At 40.7% G+C, this 19,052-nt stretch overlaps 1 protein-coding gene across 6 annotated transcripts in view; it reads left to right on the forward strand.

Annotated features, from left to right (window-relative positions):
• Nucleotides 1–19,052, forward strand: part of EIF4ENIF1 (eukaryotic translation initiation factor 4E nuclear import factor 1) — a 45,005-nt gene that overhangs the window by 2,319 nt on the left and 23,634 nt on the right. For all 6 annotated transcript variants that reach the window (XM_047696900.1, XM_047696898.1, XM_047696902.1 and 3 more), the window contains exons 3-6: nt 11,632–11,705; nt 15,135–15,262; nt 17,493–17,779; nt 18,053–18,254. In XM_047696900.1, the coding sequence (XP_047552856.1) occupies nt 11,632–11,705; nt 15,135–15,262; nt 17,493–17,779; nt 18,053–18,254 (691 nt within the window). The remainder of the gene's footprint in view (nt 1–11,631; nt 11,706–15,134; nt 15,263–17,492; nt 17,780–18,052; nt 18,255–19,052) is intronic.

Genomic DNA, 19,052 nt, shown 5'->3' on the forward strand with positions numbered 1-19,052 from the left:
GTATAACCATATTTAGCTTAAGTCATTTTGGGGGAAGATAATACTGGTCTTTCTTAGGCTAGAACTTACGTGTGTCTAAAGATTAAGAAGCTCAATATTGTCCATTTTTGATAATCTAGTCTCAGAATTCTGTCATACTTAGATAAATGTGCCTCAAAGAAATGATTAAGAAAAGGATCTTTTAAATTAATGACAGTGCAGCTTAGATTTAATGGTCTTCTCTACCAGATTTAGTTGGAAGTTGGTTTACTGTCCACTCCATTAGAGAAGATTTAGTTAATGGCAATTTTAGAATCATGTTTAGGCAGTGTTTGGGTGGTGCTTTCATACATACGTTTCTTATACTCTAGTAATGTGGTACTTGAGGCAAACTAAGCCTTTCTCTTTGAAGAAAGCTTGAAACAACCCTGTGTTCTGAGAACTATAATAAATGGTCTGTTGCACAACTAGAATAATACTTGAGCCATCCTACTCCTTATCTCCATATTGAGATTAGACTATTGGTGTAAAAAAAGGCATTTAGTAATGTTTCTGCTGCTTCAAGTTCATGGGCTAGAAAGTTTAGAAGAGAAGGAAATTGTCCTCAGTGATTTTTTTTAATAAGTTATGTGCTTTGTAAAAACTGGTAAACATAGGATGTTTACTACAAGATCAAAAAAATACATTCACCAGATGAGAGGGCTTCTTAAACTTTGACCTTTCTTAGTTTAGCATCCATTTGTTTTATGAGATAACATTAATAGTCTGTTCAGAATTCTAGGGGTTTTTTTTCTATGAGGGTGGAGTAGTCCAGGAGTTTGGCTTCGTGCTTTTCAGGTAACATCAGAGTCTCCTGTGTGTTGTGGCATTCTTTACTCCAGCTTCCTAAATGTTGATATGTTTGGAGATTATCTATGAACCCTTGTGAAGTGTGAGTTCTGGTTGTTAGATCATGAGTGGGCTTCAAAATCTAGCTTTTTAACCTGCTTGCAGGTGGTGCCCATACTGCTGGTCCACTGACCATACTTTGAGTAGCAAGGCTTTAGTCTTCCTTGGAAAACTTGGTATATGGTCTTGATGTTGTCAAGCAACTCAGATGCATAATTACTCTCTAGGTTTCCATTGGTATCTGTTGTGTTTCCATGAATGTCTCAGGAAGTCAAGTTAGAATCACATTAGATACTTTCAGGCCTACCCCTAGACCTTAGTGATGATTAGTTGGGATGGTTATAAGTGGATTTATCATAGGCACCTGTTATCCTGAGAGTCTGAGCTCTTAATATAAAAGCCCACTCAGGTCCATTTTGCCAGGTCAAGTTGCTAAGACCAAAAATTCTTTCTGGTGATACTTAAATGTGGCATTTATAAAGAGACCGAATTATGTTGAAGGACTTTTGGAGGCTACGGAGTGGGACCTCAGCGCAAAATCATGGATTGAAAGTGTTTTTAGACAGTGGTTCTCAAAGAGTAGTCCCTAAACTAGCATTTAATACCGCCTAGTAACCAGTTAGAAATACAAAATCTCAGGTCCCATTTCAGTGGTATTAAATCAGATTTTAGGGGTAGGACCCAGACATCCACATGTATTAAGTCTTTTAGGGAATTTTGACTGATTCAAGCTTGAGGACCATCAGTTTAGAAAACAATATGAGGTGGTCATGTTTATTAATGGAAAAACTTTGGGACCCACCAGCTTACCTTCATCAGAGTTCCTTGTTTTACCAGTTCTTGTGTAGTACCTGCTATTAGTGATACCATTTACTTCGTCAAATACAGAGTAAAAATGCTTTGGACTGTTCCACTATTCAGATCCGTGTTCTTTTTCTTTGAGTGGACAGACTGATTTTAGAGTATACATACTTGGTGCTGTTCCTCCTTTGCTCCTGTATCTTGCCACTGATTACTTATAAAGTATTATCACCTAGCAGTTGAGCAGTATATAAAAGCAGGGAGGGACACCTGGGTGGCTCAGAGGATTAAGCCTCTGCCTTTGGCTCAGGTCATAATCTCAGGGTCCTGGGATGGAGCCCTGCATTGGGCTCTCTGCTCAGCGGAGAGCCTGTTTCCACCACCCGCCCTCTGCCTGCCTCTCTGCCTACCTGTGATCTCTCTCTCTGTGTGTCAAATAAAATCTTTAAATAAATAAATAAATAAAAAGCAGGGAATACCCATAACCTTCAGCTTGATACTGAGCAGTGTTAATCATCTACCTTAAATCTACCGGCTAAAAAGTAGACATTGGATTATCTGAGCTTAGTTTCTTGTGTTGCTTTGATTAGTTATAAATTGGCACCATTTTAATCAGTGTCTATACGGCTCTTCAAAGGAGTCCACCCTAATTTGCAGCTGATGGGCAGTTAGTCGCAGTGATACAGCCATGTTTATGTCTTTGCTTTTTTTTTTTTTTTTTTTTTTTTTTTTAAGATTTATTTGAGAGCGAGAGCATGAGTCGGGGGAGGGGCAGAGGAAGAGGGAGAAGCAATCTCCCCACTGAGCAGGGAGCCCATGGAGCTTGATCCCAGGACCCTGAGATCATGACCTGAGCTGAGCCACCCAGGCGCCCCTGTGTCTTTGCTTTAAAACCATTTAAAAAACCATTAAAAAAAATAGACAAGCACCTAAAATGGACTGATTTGAATCCTTCTAGCCTTCTTGGAGAGAATCAGTTGCAAGACTGGAGTCCAGCCTCTGAGAAGAGAGGAAGTAGGATTTAAATCTTGGGTTGAAGTCAGCAGTCAGATGGTCAAGTTTAACTCTACAAGAGATCTCATTTGGTAACTTGATAGATATTTTCCAAAAACTGAGTTGAGAAGTAACCTCTGACAGGTGGCATTTCAGGGACATGTTTTGCTACAAACTTCTTAAGCTAATATAAAAATAAGGATGTCTTTTGGGAAGGCAAAATTATGGTATGAGAAATTATTATATAATCTTAAAGTTTCAGCTGTTCAGAAAATCTAGCTAACTGGAAGTTCTTAGGGCGTGTCAGCTGGCACCACCACCAACACTGTCTTCTGATTATTCTTTCGTACCAGTTCTCATTCTTGGAACAGTCATCTTGAAAAGTTGGAATTCGGGGCTGTTGCCCATGAGTATCCTCTCCTATTTGCTCATGGTGGGAACTTCTAGCTAGATAAAGAACCGGTCATTTAACATAGAAATTTGTGGCTAGGGCCTTTGATTCAGGAAAAGGTGCTGTGAGTGGAGGCAGGCTTAAGGGAATCCTGCCTAAGGATGAGGCATTTTGATTCAGAGTTCCCAGTAGTCCACTGAGCAGAGACAAACCCGACACTGAGTGACAGTTGCTGGGAGGTGTCATGCCCCTTCCCTTGTCCTCTCAAGAGGAGCAATGAGGAGAGAAGGATTAGGGTGTTGAGCCCCACTGCCTGGTTTAGGATCCTCTGCTTTACCACTTACTTACCCTGTGCGGTCTTCAGCTATATACTTAGCTTCTCTGATTCTCATCCTTTTCCTCCATAAAATGTGGGTGGAATACCGTCTACTTCATAGGATTTTTATGGGGAATAAATGAGAAAAATGCATGTCAAGTGCTTAGAAAAGTGGCTGGCACACAGGAAATATGAAAACTGTTTATGATGTACTGACAGGCATACTCAAGGTACCTTCTTTAGGTCCCAACTTTAGATCAAGATGCTTATTTTTTAAATGTCACAGTAACCATTTCCATTTTAATATGAAACCGGAAAGTCCTGTTGAATACATAATGCCACCACCCTGAAAATGATTTTAAGTTTCCTTCTAGTCTTTACCTACGTAAAGTTTTACATTGTTTTAATCAGTTGTATGAACACTTTTAGAAGCCAAAGTTTATTTTTATTGTGTTGGCCAGATCAACAGAGAAAACAGACTTTTCTGGGTTTTTTCCCCCAGACCCTTAGTTTCCCCCCATTTCCTTAGTTTCAGATCTTTCAGTAGAAGAAAGTCTTTGCATCAGATCAGCCACCATTAGATGCTTAGATGAATCCAGGTGCGGAGTCCTGCTTAACAGCTCTGCAGGACTGTTGAAATCCTGACCTGCCTGTAAGAAGTGCTGTAAATGATGCCTCCAGCAACAGACTTCATAGGTGGTAAATGGTGGAATGTATCCCATGTACCCTCTATGTTGTTAGTTCACCGTTTCATTGGCTATCATCTTTGGGTACCCTTACTCTGTTGTGATCTATTTTTTTTTTATTTTTTTTTTTTTAGTTAACATTTTTAAATTTTTTATGTTGTGATCTATTTTTAACAGCTTTCTGATCCTTTCAGAAAAGTCATCTGACTTGGCAGAATGAATATCTGGTCAGTCAGCAACTGTCTAAGAGCTTGATGACCAACCCCAATGCTAGTGGGTGTGTGGAGGGTGGGGACTGGGACAGGAGGTCAAAGGCAGATGACCCAACCCAAATACTGCTCTGGGGACATTTGCCTTCTTTAGGAAGAGCCAGGCACACACACAGGTAAGGTACTGGGTCACTTCTAGAGTCTTTTGACCACTAACAATGAAATAAAACTCTGGGTTTTTTTACAAAATATATATGTTAGTTTTTTAAAAGTTGTGTTTTTTACTCTTAAGAATTAAATTTAGCTTACAAAGGTAAAGAATATTTCCTTTTCATCTTATGTAAGGGACTTCTCTGAAATTTGTAATGTCAGAATGTCATCAAAATGCATAACTGCTTCTACATGGGATTTCTGCAACAAGAAACTGGATGTGGGTTTTAACCACTGTTGTTTTGGGCTTATATTCACATTCATTTGCTTTCTCCTTCAAAACTGATCACCATAAGTGGGTATCCATATTAGTAATTCCCAAATAGATTGTTTTGGGAAGCTTGACAAATTTTCTTTGAGGAAGGCTGCTAAAACTAAGAAAATGTGTTTATACTATTTTGGCTGTATGGCTCTTGGGCCATTAGCGGCTTATTTCTTGCTTAGTCAGGTTTTAAAACCTGTGCAAAAATGTTTTCAGATATTAACTCTTCCTGTCCAGATGGTGATTGTAGTGAATTTGTTTATAATTAGTAAGTTCCTGTGGGCTCTTAGGACTCTGCAAAAGGGTACTCTCCTATTTCCTCCTGTAATAATCATACGGAGAGAGTATTCCCAGCTTAGAGTAGGCACTTTCCAAGTATTTTGCCTTTAGCCAAAGTTGAAGATTTTCTTTGAAAATACCCCAAAAGGGTGCCTTTTCAGGAATATTATTCTTAAGGGCCCTTGATGAGATGGCAAGTTCAAGAACACTTCTCTTGAGAGACTGGAGAGCCATGGGGCCAGGGCCATGAGTCATCTGCATATGGCTAGATACTAAGCCTGGCACACAGGAAATGTTTTCGGGACAGCTATGAAGAGAGCAATTTTTGTATTGACTTAGCTCATGGTTTCTCCCCTCCCCACTTATGTGGGGGACCTTGTAGGCTGGAATACTATCTTTTGCAACTTAAAAGACATTGGTGGAAAGTAACAGATTTAACTCTTTAAACCCCATGAAGAGGGCCTCTCGTTGTCCCTAAATATCCAGGTGGACTTTGGACCACATTTTCAGAAACATCCATTTAAAGTGCTACTTCTTGGGGCGCCTGGGTGGCTCAGTGGGTTAAAGCCTCTGCCTTTGGCTTGGGTCATGATCCCAGGGTCCTGGGATCGAGCCCCGCGTCGGGCTCTCTCCTCAGCGGGAAGCCTGCTTCTCCCTCTCTCTCTGCCTGCCTCTCTGCCTACTTGTGATTTCTGTCAAATAAATAAATAAAATCTTAAAAAAAAAAAGTACTACTTCTTAACTTCTTTGGGGTCCATTGGAGATCTTTTGAAGGTATGAATACTCACTGCAGGAATCGCAGAAATGCACGGTTTTGCATAGGGGTTTCCTTGGAGCCATGAAATTGGTTTAAGAAGCCCTGCTTTCAAGAACAGTATAATTTTACTAGATGTTTGAAGTTATGGCCAGCAACTTTTACTATCCAAGAACCGTTGTTTTGATTTCCCAATTAACAACCTACTACCAAAGAAAATAGCTCTTCATCCTCTCTAGACAGGTGAGCTATGTCTTAGCCGCTTGGTCAGCAGCCCCGTTTGCGGCTGACATAGTTAATGCCAGTGTAATAACTGGCTATTTGCTCTGCCTGTGCTCTTGGAACCCCATCAGGTTGTGTAGTCGGTTGCCAGAGTGTTTATTCACACCTCATATAAGCCAGGCATAGTAAAGTCAACTGGAATAATATGGGAGGGAAAGTTAAACCATTTTTACCAACCTGAGCAACTCTCGTATCTGAGGGTTGTTGGCATTTATCAGTCTGTGATTAGGGCAGTAAGTCTGTAAGAAAAGAAATTAAAGTATTAATCTCTGGTAACAGCACCTTAGTTTGATTTATTAAAAATAATTTTTATTGAGGGGCGCCTGGGTGGCTCAGTGGGTTAAGCCGCTGCCTTCGGCTCAGGTCATGATCTCAGGGTCCTGGGATCGAGCCCCGCATCGGGCTCTCTGCTCAGCAGGGAGCCTGCTTCCTCCTCTCTCCCTACCTGCCTCTCTGCCTGCTTGTGATCTCTCTCTGTCAAATAAATAAATAAAAATCTTTAAAAAAATAAAAATTAAAAAAATAATAATTTTTATTGAGAAATAATTCACATAATAAAATTCATCCCTTTGAAAGTGTACCATTCAGTGGTTTTCAGTAAATTCACGAAGTTGTATAATCATCACTATTACCTAATTCTTGAATATTTTCATCACCCCATACAGAAACTCTGTACCCATTAGTAGTCTCTCCATTATCCTCTTTCCCCAGTCCCTGGCAAGCATTAATCTACTCTTTTTGACTCCATGGATTTACCTATTCTAGATGTTGGATGTAAACAGAATCATACTGTATGTGGCTTTTTTGGTCTGGCTTCTTTTTTTTTTTTTTTTTTTAAGAGATTTTATTTATTTATTTGACAGAGATCACAAGTAGGCAGAGAGGCAGGCAGAGAGAGAGGAGGAAGCAGGCTCCCTGCTGAGCAGCGAGCCAGATGCGGGGCTCGATCCCAGGACCCTGGGATCACGACCCGAGCCGAAGGCAGAGGCCTTAACCCACTGAGCCACCCTGGGGCCCCTGGTCTGGCTTCTTTTAATCTTTTCAAGGTCTGTGTTATAGCATGTTTCAATACTTTATTCCTTTTTGTTGCCAAATAAAAATGGATTCATTGTATGGGCTTACCACATTTTTTCTGTTCATCAGTTGATGGGCATATGGGGTTGTGTCCATTTTTTTGCTTTTGTGGATAATGCTGCTCTGAGCATTTGTGTACAAGTTTTTGTGTGGATATAATCTTTTCAGTTCCTTTTGATAAATACCTGGGCATGGAATTGCTGGGTCATAGAGTAACCGTGCTTAACTTTTTGAGAAACTGCCACTGTTTTTCCACAGCAGCTGTACCGTTTTACATTCCCATCAACAATGCACGAGGGTTTCAGTTTCTCCACGTCCTTGCCACTGGTTATTTTCCCTTTTTTAATAGCCATCTTAGTACGTGTGAAGTGGCATCTCACTGTGGTTTTGACTTGCATTTCCTTAATGACTAATGATTTTGAGCATTCTTTATGTGCTTGTTGGCCATTTGTGTATCTTCTTTGGAGAAAAATCTCTTGAAACCTTTTACCTATTTGTAAGTTGGGTCGTTGGGTGTCTTTTTGTTGTTGAATTATACACATTCTGTCCATATTCTGGACACTAGACCTTACCAGATGCATGATTTATAAATATCTTTTCTTGTTCTGTGGATTGCCTTTTTACTTTGATAGTCATTTGAAGCTCAAAAGTTCCTAAACTTAAAGACCAACATACCTGCTTTTTTCCTTTGGTTGTTTATGCTTTTTCCATGTCCCAGCTAAGAAACATTGCTTAATCTGTGGTCATGAACTTTTTACACCTGCATTTTCTTCTTAAGAGTTTTATAGTTACAACTCTTATGACTAGGTCTTTGATACATTTTGAGTTATTTTTGTATATGGTATGAAGTAGAAATTTTATTTTTTAGAATAGTGTGAGATTAGTAGAAAAATTGGGATCATAGAGTTCTCCCTGTTAATATGTTAGTAGGTATATTTGTTACAATTAGCAATGTTAATACATTGTTATTAACTAAAATCCATACTTTATTCATCTGTCCTTCCTTTCTTTATCTAATGTCCTTTTTCTGTTCCAGAATCCCATTTGGGATTCCACATTAATTAGAATCATCATATTTCCTTAATCTCCCCATTTCCCTTTTTGTAAGATTGTTACCTTGGTGAAAACATTTTTTTGATCCCCACAAATAGAACTTTTGGTCCTCCTGCATGTTTTGTGGGTATGTTAAAATGTTAATCTCTTCCAGTTGACTCCTAAATAAATAAGTAAAATCATTAGATTCAGCCAACAGGTGTGGTAGTAAGAGAAAACACCTATCACCTGGGCTCCCTATTATCTTTGGCAGTTAAAAGTTTCAAATAAAGCCTTATTACATAGAAACTTTAGTATATTGAGAGTATACATATTTAAGTATAAGATATGTTTCTCTTGGTTTAATAGTGTACTAGGGTTCTTAGTTTAATGTTTGGATTTGAGGGTGGTAAAGAAATATGAAATAATCTGTGGGTTTCTTCTAATAGCAGACAATTGCTTTGCAGCATTTTTTTCCTGTAGTATAAGTATTTCCTATATTATAAGGTCCTTCTGTTTCTACTGGAATATGTTTTAAGCCTTCCTGTCCTCAGGATTTCTGTACTGTGATGTTTACTATCATCATAACTACTGTTGGTCCAGCCACCCTTCACCCACCACTGAATGCACCCTGCATCACTGACACAGTGTCCTAATGATCTCCCTGGACTCCAGTCTTTACTGGTGATTTCTGGGTTGTAAGTCATTGCTTTGACAGTTTTTTTCAGAATATTGGGCAGTTTTTAGATATTTTCTTTTATTTGGAATTTTGTTGATCTCAGCCTTCTAGGTTTTTCTAGGTATTTTTTCCCAATTAAAAAGACATTAATAAATCCTAAGAAGATGCAAATGATAGGGGTGCCTGGGTGGCTCAGTCAGTTAAGTGTTTGCCTTTGGTTCAGATCATGATCCCAGCATTCTGGGATCATCTGCTCAGTGGGGTCCTTGCTTCTTCCACTCCCTCCCATTCCACCTGCTTGTGCTCTTACACTCACTTGCTCGTTCACTCTCTCTATCAAAGAGACAGATGATCAAATGATGGATATGCTGGTTTTAAAACCAAAATGTCATCTGGTCCTAGGGCATTTTGCTATCATGAAGAAAATATTTAGATGATTGAAGTGTCTAAAGACACTGAGTGAACTCATGGCATGCTTGTGTGCAATGATTCCTTATAGGCTGAGAGAGTAAATCTATTCCTCCATGTTTACCCCAGGATATGGGAAGCAGTGATCAGAGAAGCAGCAGGCATTCTATTATGAGGCCTGAGATGGGGGTATTACTGAGGTCATGCACAGTGGTATGTATATAGTTTTATGCAAGGCAGTTGTAGCATTTTATGCAGTGAAAGGTTGGGAATTGCCTTTCTTACTTTGTTAAGAAAATGTTGGAATGTAAATAACAAGAAGGCAATGGTTTTTTGTGTCTCTGCATGTGTACAAGCAGATGTGTGTATGTTAACGCATATGTGCATGGTATACGTGTGCATGTGTAATTGCACTTACTACCTAGCTCTGGCGAAAGGACTGAGAAGCTGGTGAGGATATCTAATTCCCAGACCTTGGGTCCTGATACCATTCCTCACTTAAAGGAACTCAGATTTCTCTGAGTTAGGTGACTGACACAAGGGCTAGGATGGGTACAAGATAAAACAAAGTGAGGAAGTGCTTTTTAAAAAATGATGGGGCATGTCAGAAGACACAGGAACCAGCTTGAGGAGGCTCCCAAAAAGCCCCAAATAATTAAGGACATGAATGAATTCTAAACCATTGGAAAAACTAGGAATCTATGAGTCCATGCCAATAATAGGTAAATACATGGGGGAAGAGGGATGGTTTGTGTTTTCCCTCCCAATGAAATGCCACCTGCTGACTGGTAGATATGGACAGAGGCCTAGAGTTGGGAAATCAGAATTGGTTTGGGCAAGATTCATCAATAGATGCTAAGTTCAGGGGGAAATTTTGACGAAGACCAGGATATGTGCAGTCTTCTCGCAATCTGCACACTAGTTTTTTTTGTTTTTGTTTTTAAAGATTTTATTTATTTATTTGACAGAGATCACAGTAGACAGAGGCAGGCAGAGAGAGAGAGAGGGAAGCAGGCTCCCAGCTGAGCAGAGAGCCCGATGCGGGACTCTATCCCAGGATCCTGAGATCATGACCTGAGCCGAAGGCAGCGGCCCAACCCACTGAGCCACTCAGGCGTCCCTGCACACTAGTTTTAAGTGGGAAAGTAGTAACTGAACTGTAGAAAAACTGGAGAATACCTTGACCTTGACCAGGTGATCAAAATCAGGATCACTACTAAGGGGCAGATGGACATCACAGTATCTATAGGTGATGGTCTGAGATGGACACAACATTTCTAATGTTAGTATTCTCTTCCGTGGATGCTTAGCCTCAGTGTAATCACAAGGAAACATTGGATAAACCTCAAATGAATAATGTTCTTTTGGGGGCGAGGGAAAGTAGGCTGTATTCTTTAGAAATGTCCGTGTCCTAAAAGAAGATATTATAGTGATGTTCCAGTTGTAGAAATGTCCCAAAGAAATATGACAGTCAATATCTGATGCTAGACTGTATCCTGCTTTGGAGGCTAAAACAATATAAAGGACATTTTGGGTTAGTTGACAAATTGGAATCTGGGAGGGATTGTTAAATAAAAGTATTATTGACAACTGATTGTATAAAACAGGCAGCCCTTCTCAACCAGGTTTTGTAGAAGGTAAGCCCTTATGCCCTAAGGCATCTGTTACATGTAATGGGTTTGGTTCTCTTTTATGCATCTACAGTGATACTGGCCAAATACAGTCTGTGGAAGAATGGAAAACTAGTCACTTAAATTATTTTCTGTAGGGCTTCATTCTCTCATGGAACTGGATAAGAGACTGTGAAAGAATATCCTTATTCTTGGGAAATAAACACTGAAGTATTGAGGGTTAAGGACCATGAGTATGCAATTTACTCTTCTGTGGTTTAAAAAAAAAAAAAGGTATAGAGAGCCCAAATGCTAAATTAAATGGGAGAAAATGTTAACAGGCAAATCAGAGAAATGGTAAATGGATGTTTTCAGTGCTTTGTTTTCTTGCAACTTTACATGACAAAATCTATCTGCTTGTAAATCGAATGCATTTAAGAATATTAATTAACTGGAGGTTTTATTTAAGCCTGAAGCTTCCATATCTCGATAAGCGTTCAGTGTTGTAGACTCCAACTATATTTTTGAATGGCAGTTTGTGAGAGAATTGTCTTTTTAGCAAGAAACTGATCACTATGAAGTTATTTGCCAATTCTGCTTGAGCTTCTTCTTGTAAGATGAGCTAACTCCAGTCCTTTCTGGAATAAGCCCAGGTGTAAATAAATAATTGTGTGACATCCATAAGATAGGCACTCCAGTCATTACTGAGAACAAATATAAGTTGAAAATACATGGTATGAGAAATATTCAAAAATCACCATTTGGTTTCTCTTTCTAGGAGGAACTCTTGGATATAAAAGAACGCCCTCATTCCAAACAAAGGCCATCATGCCTCTCAGAAAAATATGACAGGTATGGGGGCAGGGGGAGGGGTGTGCTCCCTCTAGTCAACTTCTTGTTACACCAAACTTGGTAATTTAAGAATTGTTTGAGTTTTTTTGGTGGAATGGTGAGTGGGGAGATTTCAAGGGTAATGAAGTTGGGCTTCTGCTCATATACATCACAGATAAACTGTGGGCGATGTAACATCTTACTGCATTGTCTTCATCAGTTTTATTATTAATTAGCTTTAAACTATTCAGAGTTGAGCTTCATGGGACTAAGGACTATTAAACCAATTCCCTTTCAAAGAACTAATGATGAAACTAAAGTTAGAAAATGACTTGGTCAGAGGCACATAGTCGGAAAGCAGGATTAAGATTTGAACACAGGAGTCCTCTCCAGGGCTTTTGCTGTTGGTGGTTGTTTTTGCACTGTGCTTTGGGGGTCCTTCAAGGGCCTGCCTTGAGGAAGCTGATCAGGAGGACTCTGACCCTTGCAGTACTGGTCCACCTCGCTCCTTGCCCCCAGCCAGAAAAACCATTCAGCTGTTTAGGTTAGCCCTCTTGCATCTTGGGCTCCTTCCTAAAAGGTAGAAGGCTTTGGTCTGAGAAGACTAGAGCTAAATAATGGTCTGAAAATCTTTGTAATAACCCTGCATTGCACTCCTTATGGCCACTTTAGGACTTTAAGGTCACTTCTTAAATATCAAGGTAGATGGTTCATATGGCCCTCAGTTTTAATATACAAAGTGTATTATGTTTAATTGGTTGAATAGGACATACTATTTTTATTTGTATGTCTACTCTTCAGAATGTTGCTAAGTCTCAATTCCTCACCACTTTCCCCTGATGAAGGTGGTACTCGAACAATGGCTGTTCTAGTTGGTTAGGATTTTTTTAATAGGTCTCAGATAAGCTGTTTTTTGTTTGTTTTTCATTAAAGCTGTCAATCTTTTTTATGCCTCAAGTTGAATTTTCTTGTTAAAACTGTTCTTGGTATGGGGGCACCTGGGTGGCTCAGTGGGTTAAGCCTCTGCCTTCGGCTCAGGTCATGATCCCAGGGTCCTGGGATCGAGCCCCGCATCGGGCTCTCTGCTCAGCAGGAAGCCTGCTTCCCCTCCTCTCTCTCTCTCTCTGCCTGCCTCTCTGCCTACTTGTGATCTCTCTCTCTGTTGAATAAATAAATAAAATATTTTTTAAAAAATTAAAAAAAAAACCTGTTCTTGGTATGGGGCACCTGGGTGGCTCAGTGGGTTAAGTCTCTGCCTTTGGCTCAGGTCATGATCCCAGGGTCCTGGGATCAAGCCCCGCATTGGGCTTTCTGCTCAGTGGGAGCCCTGCTTCCCTCTCTCTCTGCCTGCTGCTCTACCTACTTGTGATCTCTCTCTGTCAAATAAAGAAATAAAATCTTAAAAAAAAAAACAACAACAACAACTGTTCTTGGCATAAAATTATGAGGGTACACATACTTTTATTCTCACCTGGAAATGTGCTAATAATAATAATAAAAATAAAGAGAAAGAGAAAAGACCTTCCCATCCTGGTATTTCTCTTCTCAGAATTAAAACTTATTTGATTCTTAAATTCCAGGTAATCCTCACAACACCACCAGAAGATAGGTAATATTTTCTTTAGTGTGAGGAGTTTGAGATTGACAGGTTGACTCACTTATTCAAGAAATGCTTAGTTGGTACCTGCTGCTGTGTGGCAAATACTATGTCAGGTGCTATCAGATACTGCCTTAATGGAGCATTGGTCAGTGGAAGGATATAGTGAGGTACTCCGGAGTTTATCATTACCACCATTACAGGCAGTGAAGGACAAGTGCAGAGTACCCTGCTACTCGTGTTTAGCACAGTCTGGTCTGATCTAGGGGTTGGGAAGTCCTTTCAAAAGAAGAGTAAAGGGCATAGCTTATTAACTTATCCAGGATGTCCCTAGTGGTAATGGCAAAACTAGAATTCTGTCCCAGATCGTTGGACTCTAGAGCTCCTGCTCTGCACACTCTACCACCTTATCAATAGAGAGGGAGTATCAAACTAGAACCCAGATCACACATTTTATGTTCTTAAGAGCTTTCTGTCCTGCCTGTGGAGAAAAACTGAAACAGTATGCATCAAAATTCTGGAAAAGTACATACCAGGCATTCCAAGAACTACTTCAAGTGAGAGCTTTTTCTCTGCCATATACTGATCTTCAGTCAAATGGGTGTTTTCCTCCAGTAAACTTAAGTATTTATGGAGCATCTTCTTTGTGTAGGACAGCATGGTTACTGTAATCCCCATGCACCACAAGGTGTGTGTCTGATGTTTCATTTATAACAGACCACTGGTTTCCTTTTTTTTTTTTTTTTTAAAGATTTTATTTATTTATTTGACAGAGATCACAAGTAGGCAATGAGGCAGGCAGATAGAGAGGGGGACGCAGGCTCCCAGCTGAGCAGAGAGCCCGATGCAAGGCTCAATCCTAGGACCCTGGGATCATGACCTGAGCTGAAGGCAGAGGCTTTAACCCACTGAGCCTCCCAGGTGCCCCAGACCACTGGTTTTCAAGTGACTGTTGGTGCTCTATGAAAAACAAAAACAAAGACAACAAAATATTACTGAATTAATACAGATCTTCCTGAGTGTACAATGGGGTATGTTCCAATAAACCCATCGTAAGTTGAAAATACTGTTAGTCGAAAATGCATATAAAACATCTGGCCTGCTGAACATCTTAGCTTAGCCTAGCTATGTTAAAGTGTTCAGAACACTTCTGCTCGCCTATAGTTGGGCAAAATCAGCTACCACGAAGCCTATTATATAATACAGTATTGAATATCTCATAACCTATTGAATGCTGTATTGAAAGTAAAACACAGAATGGTGTGGTTTACGCTTGTGTTCACACTGGCCAACCGGGAGCTGTGGCTGTGCTCACTGCCGCTCGCTGCACAGCATCTCAGGAGGTCATTATGTCACACATAGCTAGCCTGAGCAATGATCAGACGTCTACAGTTTGAAGCACAGTTTCTATTAAATGTGCACTGCCGCCAAGTAGACCCCTCTTGATTTGAACCATAGTAAGTCAGGGACCATCTGTAGCTGTTCGTTTTCCCGTTAAAAGAGCTAATCGGGGCGCCTGGGTGGCTCAGTGGGTTAAGCCGCTGCCTTCGGCTCAGGTCATGATCCCAGGTCCTGGGTTCGAGCCCCGCATCGGGCTTTCTGCTCAGCGGGGAGCCTGCTTCCTCCTCTCTCTCTGCCTGCCTCTCTGCCTACTTGTGATTTCTCTCTGTCAAATAAATAAATAAAATCTTTAAAAAAAAAAAAAAAAAAGAGCTAACCATTCTGATGGCAACCATGGAGTTTTATATTGGAAAGGGGTTTTCATAACTTACCACCCGAAGAAATTTAGAATTTAGACCACATATGTGGTCCGCAGGTTCAAGTGCTAACTGTGTGTACCCTTTGACTCGTAGTGATGGCGTTTGGGACCCGGAAAAGTGGCATGCCTCTCTCTACCCAGCTTCAGGGCGGAATTCACCAGTGGAAAGTCTGAAGAAAGAGTTGGATCCAGACCGGCCTTCCCTTGTGCGCAGGATAGTAGGTGAGTGGGTAGAAGTCAGGGCACCGATTTTGGAGCAACAAATTTGTTTGCTGCTGGTTTCTTAGCTGAGAGTTTTATGCATTCAGGGAAAAATGTCATTTTCAGGAAGCTGATTTATTAACTGGGCTTATCTGATTAGCAGAGAAAAATCAGCTTTCCTATATAGCAGTGGCAAGTAGCTGCATTAGACTGTGTGCTTTTGGAATTAAAAGTACTGCTACCCTTCATCATTCGGCATAACTGAGTGAGATGTGATGGGCAGAATGGTAGTGAGCATAAAACAATGCTGGAAATCCACTTATACTTAGTCTGCTATATGAAAGTAGTCCTCAGGTATAAATTGGTTCTGGCAGTTCTTAATAGTGGATTATGGTCTGAATACAGGGTTTGGATATAGTTTGAGACTGGACTAAAGTTTGGCTTTTGGTTTTCTATACCTTTACTCTTTAAATGCAATAAGAGATTGAGGAGTGAAGTAGAGAGCTGGCAGTGGAGAAAGTAGTCAAGGAACTTGTTGCAAGAGGGACTTCTTTTGAGATAAGTGAAAACCCATCATAAAACAAATTTGGCACTTGGCAAAGAAGATAGGGGTGACTCTAGTTTGAGATATGAGATATGAGATCCCTCTACACAGCTTACAGTACACTTAGTGCAGTAATGTCCCTCGAACAGATTTTAGGAGAATCATTAAAGATTACACAGAAACTGTATTAAATGACAAAAACTAGTAAGCAGCCTAAATGTCCAGGGGTAGAAATGGGTTACATAAACTTTGGTACGTCTATAGGTAGGAGTATTAAATTGTTCAGCTGTAAATTGGAAACTTGTCTATACTATGTCTTGTTTTTAGAAAACATGGAGACACCCCATGGAAATTCTGGAAAAGTACATATGTTTTAGGTACTGTTCCTGGTGAGAAGATTAAAGGAACTTTTTCTCACTTGGACTTCAGTTTTCTGGTTTTTCTAGGAAGAATTTTTGTGTGGTGACATGTTTGGTTTCCTCAGCTCTTTATCGAGATATAATTGACAAAGAATAGACTGCACGTAAAGTGTACCATTTGATGTTTTGGCAGGTGTATACACCTGTGAACCCATTACCATGGTCAAAGTAACAAGCATTTCCATTACCCCCAAAAGTTCCTGGTACCTCTGAGTCCTTCCTCATACTCCCCCATTCCCCCCACCACCTCCCACCAAGCACTGATTTGCTTTCTGTCACTACAGATTAGTTTACATTTTCTAGAATTCAGTATAAATGGAATCTTATAATGTGCACTCTTTGGGTAGCTTCTTCTCTCACTTTGAATAGTTTTAAGATTCAGTCATGATGTTGCGTGTATAAATAGTCCCTTTTTATTGCCTATTAGTAGTCCGTTGTATGAATTTGCCACAGTTTATCCATTTATCTGTTGATGGACATTTGGGTTGTTTCTAGTTTCTGACTATTAAGTAAAACTACTATGAATATTCAGGTACAAGTTTCTATATAGGCATACGCTTTCTTTTCTCTTGAGTAAATACCTAAGAGTAGAATGACTGAGTCCTATAGTAAATGTATGTTCCACATTTTGAGAAACTGCCAACCTGTTTTGCAGCACAGTTAGGCGTCTGCCTTTGGCTCAGGTCATGATCCCAGGGGCCTGGGATCGAGTCCTGCATCAGCCTCCCCGCATGGCAGGAAGCCTGCTTCTCCCTCTCCCACTCCCCCGATTCTGTTCCTCTCTCATCATCTCTCTTTCTGTCAAATAAATAAAAATCTTAAAAAAAATAATAAGGGGTTATGGAGACTGATCATGGAAAATCGTTGATTATGAAATACATTTATTGCTCCAAGGAGAAAGAGCAAAAGAGTCAGTCTTATTTAAATATGTAATGTTCATGTCACTCTGTAGCTGTTTCAGTGGTGACTTTTCCTTTTTTTTTTTTTTTTTTTTTTTTTTTAAGATTTTATGTATTTGTCAGAGCACAAGCAAGGGGAGCAGCAGACATAGCAGGCAGAGGGAGAAGCAGGCTCTCTGTTGAGCAAGGAGCCCCATGCAGGACTCAATCCCAGGACCCCAAGATCATGACCTGAGCTGAAGGCAGCCACTTAACCAGCTGAGCCACTCAGGCGTCCCGTGACTCTTTTTTTTCAATACCCTCACCACCACTAGTTGTGGACATAACCACTGAGAAAGGAAGAATATCCTGCCGGTTTGCTTACCTTTCTTTTTCTGGCATCTTTCCAGATCCACGGGAGCGTGTGAAAGAAGATGACTTAGATGTTGTTCTCAGCCCACAGAGACGAAGCTTTGGGGGGGGCTGCCACGTGACGGCTGCTGTTAGTTCCCGGCACTCAGGAAGCCCACTGGAAAAAGACAGTGATGGGCTTCGCCTGCTTGGCGGACGGAGGATTGGCAGTGGGAGGATAATCTCTGCTCGGACCTTTGAGAAGGATCACCGCCTTAGTGATAAGGACCTGCGGGACTTGAGAGACCGAGATCGAGAGAGGGACTATAAGGACAAGCGATTTAGGGTTTGTCTTCTAGATCCTTTGGCCCTTCGTGTACTTAGGGACATGATATGCTCTTCATTTATACCAGGTTATTTTGAGGTGCTGGATGAACACACCCCATTCTTCAGATAGAGAAGAACAGAGTGTGTGCTGAGGGGGCGGGGAGGGACTTCAAGTCTGCAGCATCATATCTTCATTGTGTTGAGCACTACTTAATTCATCAGGACCTTAACTGAGGTAGAAATGCCTTAACTAGAACCTTATTTTTTTATCTTGCATTGTGTATTTTTCCAGAGGGAGTTTGGGGATAGTAAGCGCGTCTTTGGTGAGCGAAGAAGAAATGATTCCTACACAGAAGAAGAACCAGAATGGTTCTCAGCTGGACCCACAAGTCAGTCTGAGACCATTGAGCTGACTGGCTTTGATGATAAAATACTAGAAGAAGATCACAAGGGGAGAAAAAGAACAAGGCGACGGACAGCTTCCATGAAGGAAGGTAAGCAAAGACTTTGAGAGGGAAGCTAACTGTTCTAATATGAGATGTACCAGTTGCAAGTTTCTAACGTTGCAGCCAGATTTTGAAACTGCTTCCTCAGTGTGAATTCCTAGGTGTATATCATACTCTATCCTCAACTTGTTCTGCCCGCGGAGCTAAGCAGAAGTCTCACATTACCCTATAGGAGCACTGTGTACACAAAAGGGTTCCCTAGAGATAAGAAACATAGTAGAAATAGTGAAGGAGTCTTCTTTTTGAGCACTCTGCATAGTGGTAAGCATTTTGTGTGTATAATCCCACTTCTAACAGCCCTATGAGGTCGGGGCTTTTATGGATGAGTGAATGGAGAGCAGGAGGCTGAGGGACTTCTCTGTGGACACTGATGAAGTAAGTAGTGAAGTTGGGAGTTGAACGAGTCCTTTTGTGCTTCAGAGCCCACCTTCGTCACCATGGTTAGACCTTCCTACAGGAGTTGTTTATGACTTAGCTTCTCCCAGACTCAGCTGTGAGATGAGGTGAGGTATCTCCTTTGCTAAACTGAAGAAGCCAGAGCTAATGTGAGATTGCCTGGTGTAGGGTTGGAGGCCCATTATTTTCAGGGCAGTAGCCTGGCTCCAAGGTGGCCAGTCCTGGGCTGATGATCCGGAGAATTGGTGGTGAAGAGCCAGGCTAGCTAGCCTGGGTTTAAGTATTGGGGCTGCTGTTACGAAGGGATAATCTTTGATAAAACTCTTGAGGTGGGTCTGTTTCTTTATAAGGTGAAGACACTGCTTACTCCATAACTTTAAGTGTTACTTT

This window comes from Lutra lutra, chromosome 12 (genome assembly GCF_902655055.1).
Source record: "Lutra lutra chromosome 12, mLutLut1.2, whole genome shotgun sequence".
NCBI classification, from domain to species: domain Eukaryota; kingdom Metazoa; phylum Chordata; class Mammalia; order Carnivora; family Mustelidae; genus Lutra; species Lutra lutra.